At 36.4% G+C, this 13,178-nt stretch overlaps 1 protein-coding gene across 3 annotated transcripts in view; it reads right to left on the bottom strand.

Annotated features, from left to right (window-relative positions):
• Nucleotides 1-13,178, bottom strand: part of FRMD3 (FERM domain containing 3) — a 209,159-nt gene that overhangs the window by 65,419 nt on the left and 130,562 nt on the right. For all 3 annotated transcript variants that reach the window (XM_084783840.1, XM_084783838.1, XM_084783839.1), the window contains 2 exons: nt 12,376-12,499; nt 1,665-1,752 (listed from right to left, as the gene is read on the bottom strand). In XM_084783840.1, coding sequence (XP_084639966.1) covers nt 1,665-1,752; nt 12,376-12,499 — 212 coding nt within the window. The remainder of the gene's footprint in view (nt 1-1,664; nt 1,753-12,375; nt 12,500-13,178) is intronic.

Raw genomic sequence — 13,178 nt, 5'->3', positions numbered from 1 at the left:
GTTGACTTCTGGGATTGTTTGTTATTTGTGTCATCTTTGGTGTATTCAACACCATCAACAGAACTTTTCCTTCTAGTGTCTTACTGAAGAGCTGGACTGGTAGATAGAAATTGCTTAAATTTGTTTTTATCATTGAATGTTGTAGATGACACTTTTGCTGGGTATAGTAGTATTTGCTCTTGTGTCATCTGTGATTTCTCAAAGTTTGTAGAACATCACTTCTGGCTTTCAGAATCTCCAGTGAAATGTCACATGTTATTATAATAGGCCTGCCCTTAGATGTCACTTGGTCTCTTTTTCTTTGCAGATTCTAACATCCTTTTATTTCCCTGTATTTTAGTGTTTTGATTATTATTTGTCATTGGGAATATATTTTCTTTCCTTTCTATTTGGTGTTCTGAATGTTTCTTGTCCTTTGATGAGCATTTGTTTTTTTAGATTGGGGTAATCTTCTTTAAAAATTTTGTGTAAAGTATTTTCTGTGCCTCTGGCCAGGATTTGTTTTTCTTCTTCTGTCTTCAGACCTGAGATTTTATCTTCATTGTCTTTTTATCTATTATTAAGCATTACTTCTGAGCTTATGTTTGGCATCCTGAGTTTTTCACTTCCTCTTTTTTTCCCAGCATTTGTGTGTGTGTGTGTACATTCTAAGAATTTGTTATATTCTATTTTCATGTTTTGAGTTGTTTTCATTATCTCATTTATCTGTTTATGTTGTTACAATCTTTATTAAAACTTTTATACAATTGCTATTTTAAAGTCCTTGTCACATATTTCAGCTAAATTGCCTTTAAATGACATATTGCAATAGGTTTGCTGGCTTCTAGATGAGTCATATTATCTTGTCTGTTCATGTTTGTGTTGAGATCTAGGTATCTGTAGTTATGATATTTGAAGTGGTCCTGACAGAGATACCAGTTTACTCTTTGTTGGATGGGTACTATATTCTGTGTTTTCTGTTTTCCAATCAGGATCCTAGCCAGTTCAGTGGCTCTGGGTCTGTGTTGAAAAATGTTTTGTGGGTTGGTAGGTATCACAAACAAATATAGATGGACTGAAATGAAAGGGTAAAGCGGTGCAGGAATGAACTCAGAGTACCCTGGGTTTGCACTAAGATGCAAAGATCGCAGAGAGTGAAGGTGGGGTACGAGAAAGTACTCCTGTGTGCAGGCTGATGAAGTATTAAGAGTAAATCTGTAGACTGTGGAATGGAAGACAGGAATTACAACAAAGTTTTCTTACCTGACTCTTAGCCTGACCTAACCACTGTGGTCTATGGTGCAGAGTGATACCATGGGTAAGTGAGCACAAAAGAGAATGGAGATGAGCTTGAAAGAAAAGCTATAAAGGGTGGCTACAAGGCTGCATTTTTGCTGGTAAAGGCCTAGAACATAAGCTTGTTTGAATAGTCTTACTTTCTGAGGGAAATCATCCATCAGATGTCTAAATCTGTGCATAGTAATTGTGGAAAATGTGACTACTCTAATACAATTAGTGAACATTTTCAGCCTCTGGCACAGAGCCTGATCATGTCCACAACATGTGACCTTAGCCTACTTCTTACTGTGCTGTGGCTGTATAAATCCCTTAAGGGTGTTCTTCCAGGCCTGAATGGAAAATTTTGTTTGGATTATATATAGTGACCCATTGTTTGAGGCAATTACCTTGCATGGGTGAGGATCCACCCCATAAGTTTCTAGTGTATGAGCTTTCAGGAGTAAGTTGAATTCAGCAATTGCAGGACTCTGACCTCTAAAATGACACAGAGAACACAAAATACAATCAATAGAAAAAAAGCAGTCCCTTTAATCAATCAAATATTATTTTCTAAGTTAAATATAGAGTAAAACTCCCTTACATGAATAGTATTGGGTACAACCATCAGTATTTTTCACCATGAAGAACCACTCACGAATATCACATTTTGCAGTTAATTGTAAAAAAAAAAATATAGTGTTGTATATTCTCCTCACTCCAATAAATGTACAGTTAACCAATGTTGTCAAGTTACCAGTAAGGATGTCCCCACAAAGCAAATGTTAATACAAAACAAAATTCTGAATCACTTCTTTACTACATATTTTCAAAGCTCATTCAGGATGAATGATATTTCTTGCCATACCAGAAATTATGTAGCTTTTTCCATCCATCAAGCAAGAATCCTACACAAAACCTCCTGGGATACTCTCTCTCTCTCTCTCTCTCTCTCTCTCTCTCTCTCTCTCTCTCTCTCTCTCTCACACACACACACACACACACACACACACACACACACACACTCACATTCTACAATGAGTCCTGGATCATCAGAAGAAATCTCAAATATTAGTTCTGGAGCTTTCCTCTATGCTGGTGAACAAACTACAAGGAAAGGGGGTTAGCAAGTACAGATTCAGGAAGGACTGATTGACTTGTATACTGACATGTAATATTCCAATGATCCAGCTTTGCTTAACAGAAATATCTCACATGCACCACAGAGAATCCAAACCATCTCCCAGAGAAGAGTATGCTATGGAAAACAGAAAGCCCTTTTTATATATTTTAATTAAAAAATCATATTGTGCCATTACATCTAACATCACCCAAGGCTCTCCATAGAGATGATTGCCACTCTCAATCCCTTTGAAATACTAAAGAACTCATAATTACTTTAAATTTAAATGATGTCCCACATGCTTTCTCCTTGAAGCATTTCAGATTCTTCTTTCGCTTTTACTGTATTGAAGTTTTGCTTCAGTGTGTCTAGAGAACATCCTCATCATTGTCCTGGATGTGTAGGCTCTTCAGTGCAACCTCTCTTTGATCTCTCTGTGTGTCTCACTGTCTTTGTCTCTCTAAAATACACACTCCCACTTGCATTAGGATAAAGTTGATGAAGCTGTGTTGTGCATAATGTTACTAAATGGAAACAGACTTCAGTGCAAAACTTCAGCCTTAGTAATTTGGACAGAATTCAAGGGGCACCAAGGTCAAAGCCAATGTGTCCCTTTGCCTCCTAAAGTGTCAGGACAGTGCCTCTGGGATCTTACTTTTATTTTAGTTGAAAGGCTCTCACTCTACCAGAGACTAGTTAGAACTCTTCTGCTGTAGAGAGATGGCCACTTTCATGATGATGACACTGTCAATGCATTTTTATTTCATTTTTACTGTAAAATATTTATTTATTTTATGTGTGTGGATGTTTTTCTTGGATAATGTCTGTGTACCACATGCATATGTTTGGTACTGGGGAAGGCCAGAAGTGGTTACTAGATACCATGGGACTGATAGTTGTGAGTTGCCACGTGGGTGTTGAAAATAGACCTGGGTTCTCTGGAAGAGTCACAAATGTTCTTAACCACAACCGGGCCATCTCTCCAGCCCCTCCAAAACATACTTAAAGCCATACACACTTCTTTTGTAAAATGTCAGTTGTCCTTAAAGTCAATCGTTCTTTTCTAGTTCACACAACAAATGTTACAGTTTACTTCATCCTTCAGCATTTCATGTGCTAGATGCTTGCTTCTTAGAATGGTAAACTGAGAGATGGGCTCTTTGAGAGATGTGAACAAGTGCCAATGTCAGTAAGGATGTTGCCCTCAAAAAGATGATTGCAGTTCTCATGCCATGCCAGTTAATTTATGTGAGAGATCTGTGTTATAAACAGAGCAATACAAGGGCTGGGGTGATGGCTCAGTGTATAAAGTGCTTGTTGTTTAAGAATGAGGACTTGAGTTTGAATTCACAGAACCCAGGTAAGCAACAGGCACAGTAGTTTGCACCAATTGCAACGGGGAACTTGGAAAAAGCAGAATCCCTGGAAAATGTCACAGAGCAACTAGCATGGTATACATAGCTGTGAAAACGAGCACTCTATCTCAAATAATGTGGAAGGCAAGTAGAGACATCTGATGTTGTCTTTGCATTACCCTGTGCCACTCTGAAAGCATGCACCTGTATACACACACACACACACACACACACACACACACACACACACACACGTATACATACATGCTTGTTTGTGTGTGTGTGTATGAGAGAGAGAGAGAGAGAGAGAGAGAGAGAGAGAGAGAGAGAGAGAGAGAGAGAGAGAGAGAGAGAGAGAAGCTCAGGCCCTGAAAGGCTTGCCTCTTGCTGTGTTGTTTTGCACTCCCACACAAACACTTACCACATTGCCATCTGTAATGCTACAATGCAGCCAGAGCTAAACAGATAATCATGCCATGCTCTGGAGTCTATAACAGTGGAGAATTAAATGGATCTATTTCTAAATATAGTACCCAGCCTCTAGTGTTTTGAAATAACAATGAGAAAGGAAGTAGTCTAAAATGGAAGGTGACTAACTTTCCCTTTCTTACATGGTATTTTTGTAACTATGTCTTCATCTTTTCTATGTCTCATGGATATCTAATTTCTTTCTTTCTTTTTTACAGTTAAAATTTTTATTTTATTTCTTTTTAATTAATTTATTCATAGTACATCTAAATTGTTATCCCATCCCTTGTATCCTCCCATTCCTCCCTCCCTCCTGCTTTCACCCTCTTCCCCTCTCTATGCCTTGATGGGGATATCTAATTTCTAATCACCAAACTTAGTACCAGAAGACAACAGAGTTCCAGGGTTGCTCAGCCCCAGAAGATTTACAACTAAGTTCATGGATCTCTGCTAATTGAAAGGAACTCTGTAAGGTATGAGAAGACAAGTCCCAGCATGGGAGAAAATATCAGCAATGTGGACAAACAAAACAGTATTAGTATCTAGAATAATTTTAAAACTTATAATAATCAGCAAACAGCATAAAAATACAGATAACCAAGAAAAAATGGACAAAAGTCTTAACAGACATTAAACAAGTAGGCAGTATAACAGTCAACAACTATACAAAAATATGTTCAACATCTTTACAATAAACAAAACAACTTACAAGTATAAAACCCATTAACATATCTGGGCATGCTAAAACTAAAATGACTGGGCTGGAGAGATGGCTCAGCAATAGAGAACATTGGCTTTTTCCCCAAGGGACCTGGGTTCAATTCCCAGCACCCACATGGCAGCTCACACTTGTCTGTAACTTTCAGTTCCAACTGAAATTCTCACAAAGACATACATACAGGCAAAACCATTGATGCACATAAAATAATAAATAAATACATCTTAAAAAATCTAAAATGACTAACAAAAACTAGCATCAGTTAGGGTGTACAACAAAAACAAATTTCATATACTGATGATGGAAGCAAGTTGGTATAACAAATATGAAAAAAATTCTGGCATGCTTTGCTAAAATTTACTGTGTTTATAATAAATTATAGCAATTCTATTCATAATTACGCATGCAACACAATCATACATGTTATTCTAAAAAATAGAGAACAGTTTTATGTAGTGGTATTTGTAATAGAAAAGTAGAGAAAGCAATGTTAATGTTTGTCTATTAAGAGTAGACATAAGATGTAATACTGTACAGCCATAAAAATAAATAAATCAAAAGCAACAATACACAGAAAATGGATTAAAATCACAAGCATAAAGAACCCAAGAACCTAAACATACCAATAAGTACTGAATGCCTGCTTCTATAGGGTTAAAAAGATAGAAAACTGAAGATAAAAGTAGAGTATTAAAGTTCACATGTATCATAGTATCAGGTCCTAAATTTAAATCTAACATATTTTCAGTTGGTTTTTATATAGTTATCTTGGCTAGTTTTATGTCAGCTTCACACAAGCTAGTGTCATTAGAGAGGATATCTCAATTGGGAAAGTGACTCCATTAGATTGGGCTGTGAATAAGTTTGTTGGGGGGTATTTTCTTAATCAATGCTTAATGTGGGAAGGATCAGCCCATTGTGGGTGAGGCTGGACTGGTGGTCCTGTGTTCTATAACGAAACACGCTGACCAAGTAACAGGAGCTAGGCAGTAAGCAGCACTCCTCCAGAGCCTCTGCATCAGCTCCTGCCCTTAGGTGCTGCTCTGTTTGAGTTTCTGTCCTGGCTTCCTTTAATGATAAACAGTGATGACAATGCATAAGCAGAATAAACTCCTTTCTGCCAACTTGCTCTTAATCATGGTGCTTCATCATAGCAGCTGTAACCCTAACTAGGACGAAAATACGTGGATCTACTTTTATTCTTTTTCATGATGATAACTGCTTTTTCCAAACACTGGTTGATAAGATAATCCTTTCTTTCTACCATCTGTTTTTGGCTCTTTACTGTGTATCATTGGCTATAAGTGCATCACATAATTTTTGGGCTTTCTGTTCTGGACCATTGTTTTTGTGTCTGCTTTCTCCCAATATCATGATGGTTTGGTAACCACAGCTTGATTATCTATTCTGCAGTCAGGTACTGGGATGTCCCCAGCTTTGTTCATGTTGGTTAATTGTTCCAATTATTTTGAGTATTTTGTGGTTTCACATGAGGTTTAGGCTTAGTTTTTCCCATTTTCTTCCCCTTTAGTTTACGATTTGTTCAATTATTACCTCGGAACACGACTGAAACCAGAAAACTTACTCAGGGGAAGTGTCAGAATGTTTAGAAACAGCAAAGCACAAGCTCACTGATGAAATATAAATCCTATGTTAGTTTTGCTTGCTTGGTTTTGTTTGCAGATCTCTGCTAGATAAGAATTTGAATGATTTACTTGACAAATTTGTACTGAAAAAAAATTCAGTGAAAATGTCAGAGAAGGCAAGAGAATAGAGTCATAGCAGCAAAGATAAGAATTCAATTCACTTTGCTCCCGAGACCCCCAAATTATTGAGGAAGAAGTCATTTAATAATTTGCTTCCACAGTAAGTTATTATAGTCTGTTCCTTCAGTCTTACATTCGACATTTCTTTCTAGAAGAATTTTAAGTGTGTAATAAAAATATGCAAAATGAAATTTCTTTAATGAGACATTGAAAAGAAAGGAACAGAGATTGGTTGCTTCTCTCTTTTAAGAAACAGCCATTCTGAGCTATAATTCTCTTAAGATTCTACTCAATTTGCTGAGGCTGAATAATCACATATTTAGCTCTATTTTTGTCCTATATTGTATATCCTTACTACTTTAGGTTAAAAAAGAACAGTCTCTCTCATATTGGTTTTCTTTTAGGATAGTTCACAGATAATATAAAAACATATAGCCACCAAGAACAAATGTTTATTAGTCACCCCTAATTTATAATGTGATATAGACTATTACCAGCCATACTGAATGGATTATAAAGGACAACAAACAGAGTAAGTGGTGAGTGTGGTTCTTCCTGACCCATTTGGACACAGAACTCCAGAATGAAATTTAGTGAGGAGAAGTGCAACAGAACATTTTAATCTGAGGAATAGGACTATTCACTTGAGTTAGACATTGCTGCAACTTGGTTAGGAAAATTACATTGCTGTAATTTTCAAATGTCTTCATATTTTGCTTCAGATATTTGGTCTTTCTCTTAAGATTTGCCTTTCAGTGTGATGCTGGGTCTTACAATTCATAAGACTCCAGAGTGTATGATTTACAGCTTGACTGAGAATCTCAGGTCAGTAGGGAAACTCCGGTGCTCTTCAGGCCTATCTCTGGCCCTTTGAGCATTGTAAAATCATTCTCTTCTCTATTGTCTCAGCCTCACTATGGGCAGGATTTGCGCTGCCCTGCCTGGTATCTGTGGTACCTCAGAGGGACAAAATTCAGTTGTCCAGCAGGTTAAAGATTTGGCTATTGGCTCTTACTCCCACCTGTGGCATGTGCCTTTCCTTTCTATCATTTTTTCACTCTTTGAGGAGTATGAAAATAACAGCAGCAGCAGCAGCAGCAGCAGCAGCAGCAGCGGCAGCAGCAGCAGTAGCTGAGTTTCTGTTTGGAAGGACATGCTAGATTTTTATCTGTCTTCAGATCTCATATGAGCTAAAAACTATAATATTGATGTTTGTTCCATGTGTTTATTTAGAGTTAGAGGAGATCGACATGGTATATCTTTCTGATTTGGGAAGGAAAGTCTCCAGCCTCTCATTTCTAATCTTTGATGTAGAGAGAAGGTATATAATGAAAGCATCTTTCTGCATGCTCAACATTAGATAAAACACGGCAGATATGGGCAGAAGCCTGGTTTAAGAAGAGAATGAACACAAACTATGCTATGACCACGGCTTTGGGAAAGCAGTAATACAGAAATATATTAAAACACTACACATAAAAAAACAGGTCTTCAGCCACATTTTTAGCTCCATAATTATATACTTTAACAAAAATTAATTAATTTCTCTGAGCTCTATTTTCTTATCTATCAAATATGTCAGGTGATGGGCAATACCAATGGAGGCAAAAGGTGATTTGGCTAAGCAGGAGTGGTGACAATTTGGAGTACAAATTATCTTTTCAAAGGGGTGTTGCAATTAAATGTTTTCCCAAAGATACCAGGTCTCAGTGTAACCAAATCACCAATCTACAAAGAATGCTTGAACATTATGGGAAGTGTCATTAGTTTAAAATAACAAAATTATTATTTGGTCCAGAGTACTTATATCTGGGTTAGAGCACAGCCCAAGGGTATAGTGCTAAGGAAAATTTCTGTGGACTCTGAGTCTCTCAAGTATTGAAACAGGTTATCACTGAACTATGTTTATGGCTAATGACCTCTGCACACCTAAGGGCATTGAATGGTTGGTATGGCTTCTTTCACTAATAAAAAGTAGCAAGTGAATTAATTGCTGCCTCATGTATATGACCACTTAGATACATTCTTGCAGTATGTGTGTATGTATGTATGTATGTATGTATGTATGTATGTATGTATGTATGTATGTACTTTGTGGCCATGAGCATGCTACAACACATATAGAGATCAGAAGCCACTTGAAGGGGATTGTAGCTTGACTGTGAATCAGTTGAAAATCTTACCAAGGCCATCAGAGATGGCTTACCTTGTCAACCTGAATAGACTGAGAAGATGTTAGGGTATTGATATATCTCCTAGTATGTCTGTAATAACTATTATGAGATGCACAGTCCTATGAAGCAGGGTTATAAAGAGAATAAAAGATGGAAAGGAAGAAAGCCTGTAACTTCAGATAATTCATTAATCAATGAGTCTCTTTGTCTCTGTCTCTGTCTTCCTTTCTCTTTTCTTTCACCCCTCTTTTTGATTATCTTTTCTGCTCCACTACAAGCTCTCTATTATGATGTACTGTAGTAGTTTGAATAAGAAGTGCCTCCATGAACTCAAAGATTTGAATGATTGGTCTTCAGAGATGGGCACTACTTGACAGAGATTAGGCTGTTTGGCCTTGTTGGAGTATGTGTGGCCTTTGGGGTTTCAAATGCTCACACCAGGCTCAGTCTCTCTCTCTCTCTCTTAGCTTGCCTATCCAGATAAAAATTTCAGCTATGTTCTAACGCCATGTCTTCCTGCATTTGACAATGCTTCCCACCTTGATGACAATGGACTAAACCTCTGAAACTGTTATGCAGGGCTAATTAAGTATTTTCCTTTATAAGAGTTGCTGTGGTTGTGGTGTCTCTTTACAGTAATAGAATATTGAACACCACATGGACTGAAGTCTCTGAAGTGATAAGTCAAACCCACTCTATGTTTTTCACAAATAAGCTATTTTAAATTGGTCCCAAGGTTGAGACTTTATCTATGTCCTTATCAAACTCAATGATATTTATAAACTAAAAAGAGATTTTTTATATGTCACTTTAAAAACGAATGTGTCTCTTGCTGACTTAAAGTTATCCACATATAGGTGAGCAAAGTAGAAATTGATTCTACTTAAATATTCATATATTTACAACAAGAGTCAGCAAAATCAGGCTAGTGGGCAAGCCTGGCTCTCTACATTTTAATCAATAAAGTCAAATTTACTCATGATTATGGTTAATTCATTTATAAGTTCTCTATATATACTTTACACATATAAAAGCAGAACTAAATAGTTAAATACAGCTTCATGCTAGGAAAATGAAGCTTGTGTGCCCACAAATATCACTGATCTCAAGGACGCCTTTAGAGCTGTTGTGGTGTTGTACTAACAACTTCAGTAATGTCAATGTCATATCTCATTGCATAACAAATTTCCCCAAGTAACACACTCTGCCAAGGAAGGAGATGGAGGGCCCACAAATTTCAGTAAGCAAATATGTCAGGGGATGCTAAAACATTGCAGAGAAGTCTGTAAAATGTTGCAGAAATATAAAATGTATAATACTAAGTGGATAAAAGGTTACAGGCTTTATAGTTGAAACAATGATATTTGGAAAAGTCAAAACCACAGCCACACTGGTGGCTTCCAGAAGTTGTTATAGGCAGAAATAATTTTAAGGACAGAGACCTTAGTTTATATGATTCCATAATGATGAATTTATATTATCACATGCTTGTATAATTACATAGACTGTAGACTGAGAGTCAGTCCTAATGTAAATTTAGTGTAATTGATTATAGTGCATCATTGTATCCATTTACATTCCCTAATTGTAATTAGTCTTATACTCCAGATAGGAATATTACTAATATAAAAGGATAAACCTGTACGGGAGCAGAAAGTGAGCATATGGACAAGTTCTCCATATTCTTATTAATCTTGACATGCTCCTAAATGTCTCTAAAAACTACCCTCTACTAAGAAAAGGGAAAGGAAAAATAGAAAGAAAAAAGGAAGAAAAAAAAAAAGAAAAAAATATAACAAAATAATAGAATCTAAGTCTTGTGGTGTAGCTCTGCAATCTCAATTACTCTGGAAGCTGAGAAAGATGATAACAAGTTCAGTGCCTATAAGGATTATAGAGTGAGTTCTAGATCAGACTGAGCAATTTAGTCAGGTTCTATCTCAAAATGAAAAGTTAAAAAAGAGCTGCAGATATAATAGTTCCGTGGTAGAACCATTGCCTATTACCCTTAATGATTTGGGTTCTATCCCCAGGATCACAACAGAAAAAAGAAGAACCCCCACATTTATTTCCAAAATATAGAGACTAGTGAATAATATATATGTTTTCAACACATTTTCTTTTTTTCCATTTTTTTATTAATTTATTCATATTACATCTCAATTGTTCGCCCTTCCCTTGTATCCTCCTATTCCTTCCCTCCCTCCCACTTCCCCCCTTCTCCCCTCCCCAATGTCTGTGATGGAGGAAGACCTCCTCTCTATATATATGCTCTTAGAGTATTGAGTCTCTTCTTGGTAACTTGCTATCCTTCCTCTGAGTGCTGCCAGGCCTCCCCATCCAGGGGACGTGGTCAGAAAAGGGGCACCAGAGTTCACCAACACATTTTCTTAAGAAGAAAATTCTCTAAGGTAAGTCATTAAGATGGAATATAATATTTTGGAAAAAAAGCTGTGATGTCTAAGTACTCTGAAAATAAAGGCTACCTTTTTAAAACTGGAAATATGCTGTCACCTTGAATAGCCAAACAGTACAGTAAGAATAAAAACAAAACAACCTCCCCCAAACAAATAAAAAACAAACAAGTAAACAAACAACAAAACAAAAGGAAGAGTGCCTCAGGCTCTACTTTCTTGATTAGTGAGAGGCCTAGACTAAAGGAAGAGTGAGAAATGAGTATGCAGTTCTTAACAGGATCATCATAGCATGGCCTATCATTACCTATTTTTTCTATGATTTGTACAAGTTCTAAATTTCAACTAACTGGAGTTAGTTAATTAACTAACCTAAATTATCCGAGTTCCAAGTTGGCAGTTTTGCTTGCTTCATTTTGTTCCATTTATTTATGTTTGAATTGAAATCCTAGAAATGTATATGTTGCTTAACTCTTTGGATCTAGTTCATACATACATAACAGGAAAACAACCATAGTATCTCCTTCCAACACTGCTGTGCAGATCAATTGGGTCCGTGTATGCAATGCGTATAATAGCATGGTATCTGGTACTCAATGATATTCTATTTACTTTGGTTCTCTGATGATTATTACTCTAAAGTTATTATTCTGAAGCATTATGGACATGTAAAAATGTAAGATACATTGAATTTCATCACCTTCAAGTCAGAAAATAGAATCAAATCAGAAAATAGAATCTTTTCAATGAGTTTGTTTCTACTTAAATTCAACATTTCTATCAAAGGCCACAAGAAAGGAAAAGCAAGAAAAAAAAAAGGTAACGTATTAACCTCAGATTCATTTTCAAAAACTCAGAAGGGTTAGTAATATATTTGCATAATAAAATAAAATACATTGCTTTTCTAACTTTTGTTCACACACACGGACTGCTATCTTAGAGAAATCTTACACTATTGAGATGCTATGTCATCCTTTGTGGGGCCCAGGCATGTTTGCTTGCAACCTGAAGCTGCCTATTCACATTTCACATACTTTGGCTTCACGTGATTCTTACTTTTTACATGTAGGAATGCTTTTCATCTTTGTTTTCACTCAAATTACCTGAGTTCATTGTTGTGAATTTCCATGATTTTTCTTTCCAACTTCTGTGATTGCTTGGGAAAAATCTCAAACTCACTGATATAATTCTCAGGATGCTCATCAGGATAGTAATCTCCAAATTCAGCTGTAACCATCAGAAAATGAGAGAAATTTAAAACAACACAATACACTGTCTTCCACCATTTCAAAATATGATCATAGACTGAACTTAAAGATATAAAGCATTTGTACTTAAGGGGAAACCACAGGCCTCATTTTCCAGAGACATGTTCTGGCTATGTGAGTGTGGGTACCAGTTAACCCCTTCTGTGCCTAATCTTCTGTGTCTTAAAACAATTTAAACCATTGTTGCTCTTCATTAAGGAACTACTGGCATTTAGGATGCTGAACAATTTTAGTGTTTCAGATTTTCCAGAGATTCATAGGAATTTTCAGCCCCTAAATATTAGCAGTAAAATCACTGTTATCATCAATAATAAAACCCTCCAGAGTTAGTCAAAGGACATAAAATTTAAGTCATGTACAAAAAATACATTCAAGAGATCTGTTGTGCTACATGGTGAATATACTTATTAGAAAATGTATACTATATTTATTTATTATTTTTGTTTTCTTTTTCTCTTTTTAAATTTAATTAATTTATTCAGATTACAACTCAATTGTTATCCCATGACTTGTGTCCTCCCGTTGCTCCCTCCCTCCCTCCTGCTTTCAACCTATTCCTCTCTTCTAGGTCTAAGACGGAGAGCGACTTCCTTCCCTACCATATGGTCATAGGCTATCAAGTCTCATCTTGGTAGCCT

The sequence above is a fragment of the Acomys minous genome, assembly GCF_964271855.1.
Source record: "Acomys minous genome assembly, chromosome: 1".
In the NCBI taxonomy this organism is placed as follows: Eukaryota; Metazoa; Chordata; class Mammalia; order Rodentia; family Muridae; genus Acomys; species Acomys minous.
The sequence above is the reverse complement of the archived record's forward strand: the minus strand, read 5'-3'. Positions and strand labels throughout refer to the sequence as shown.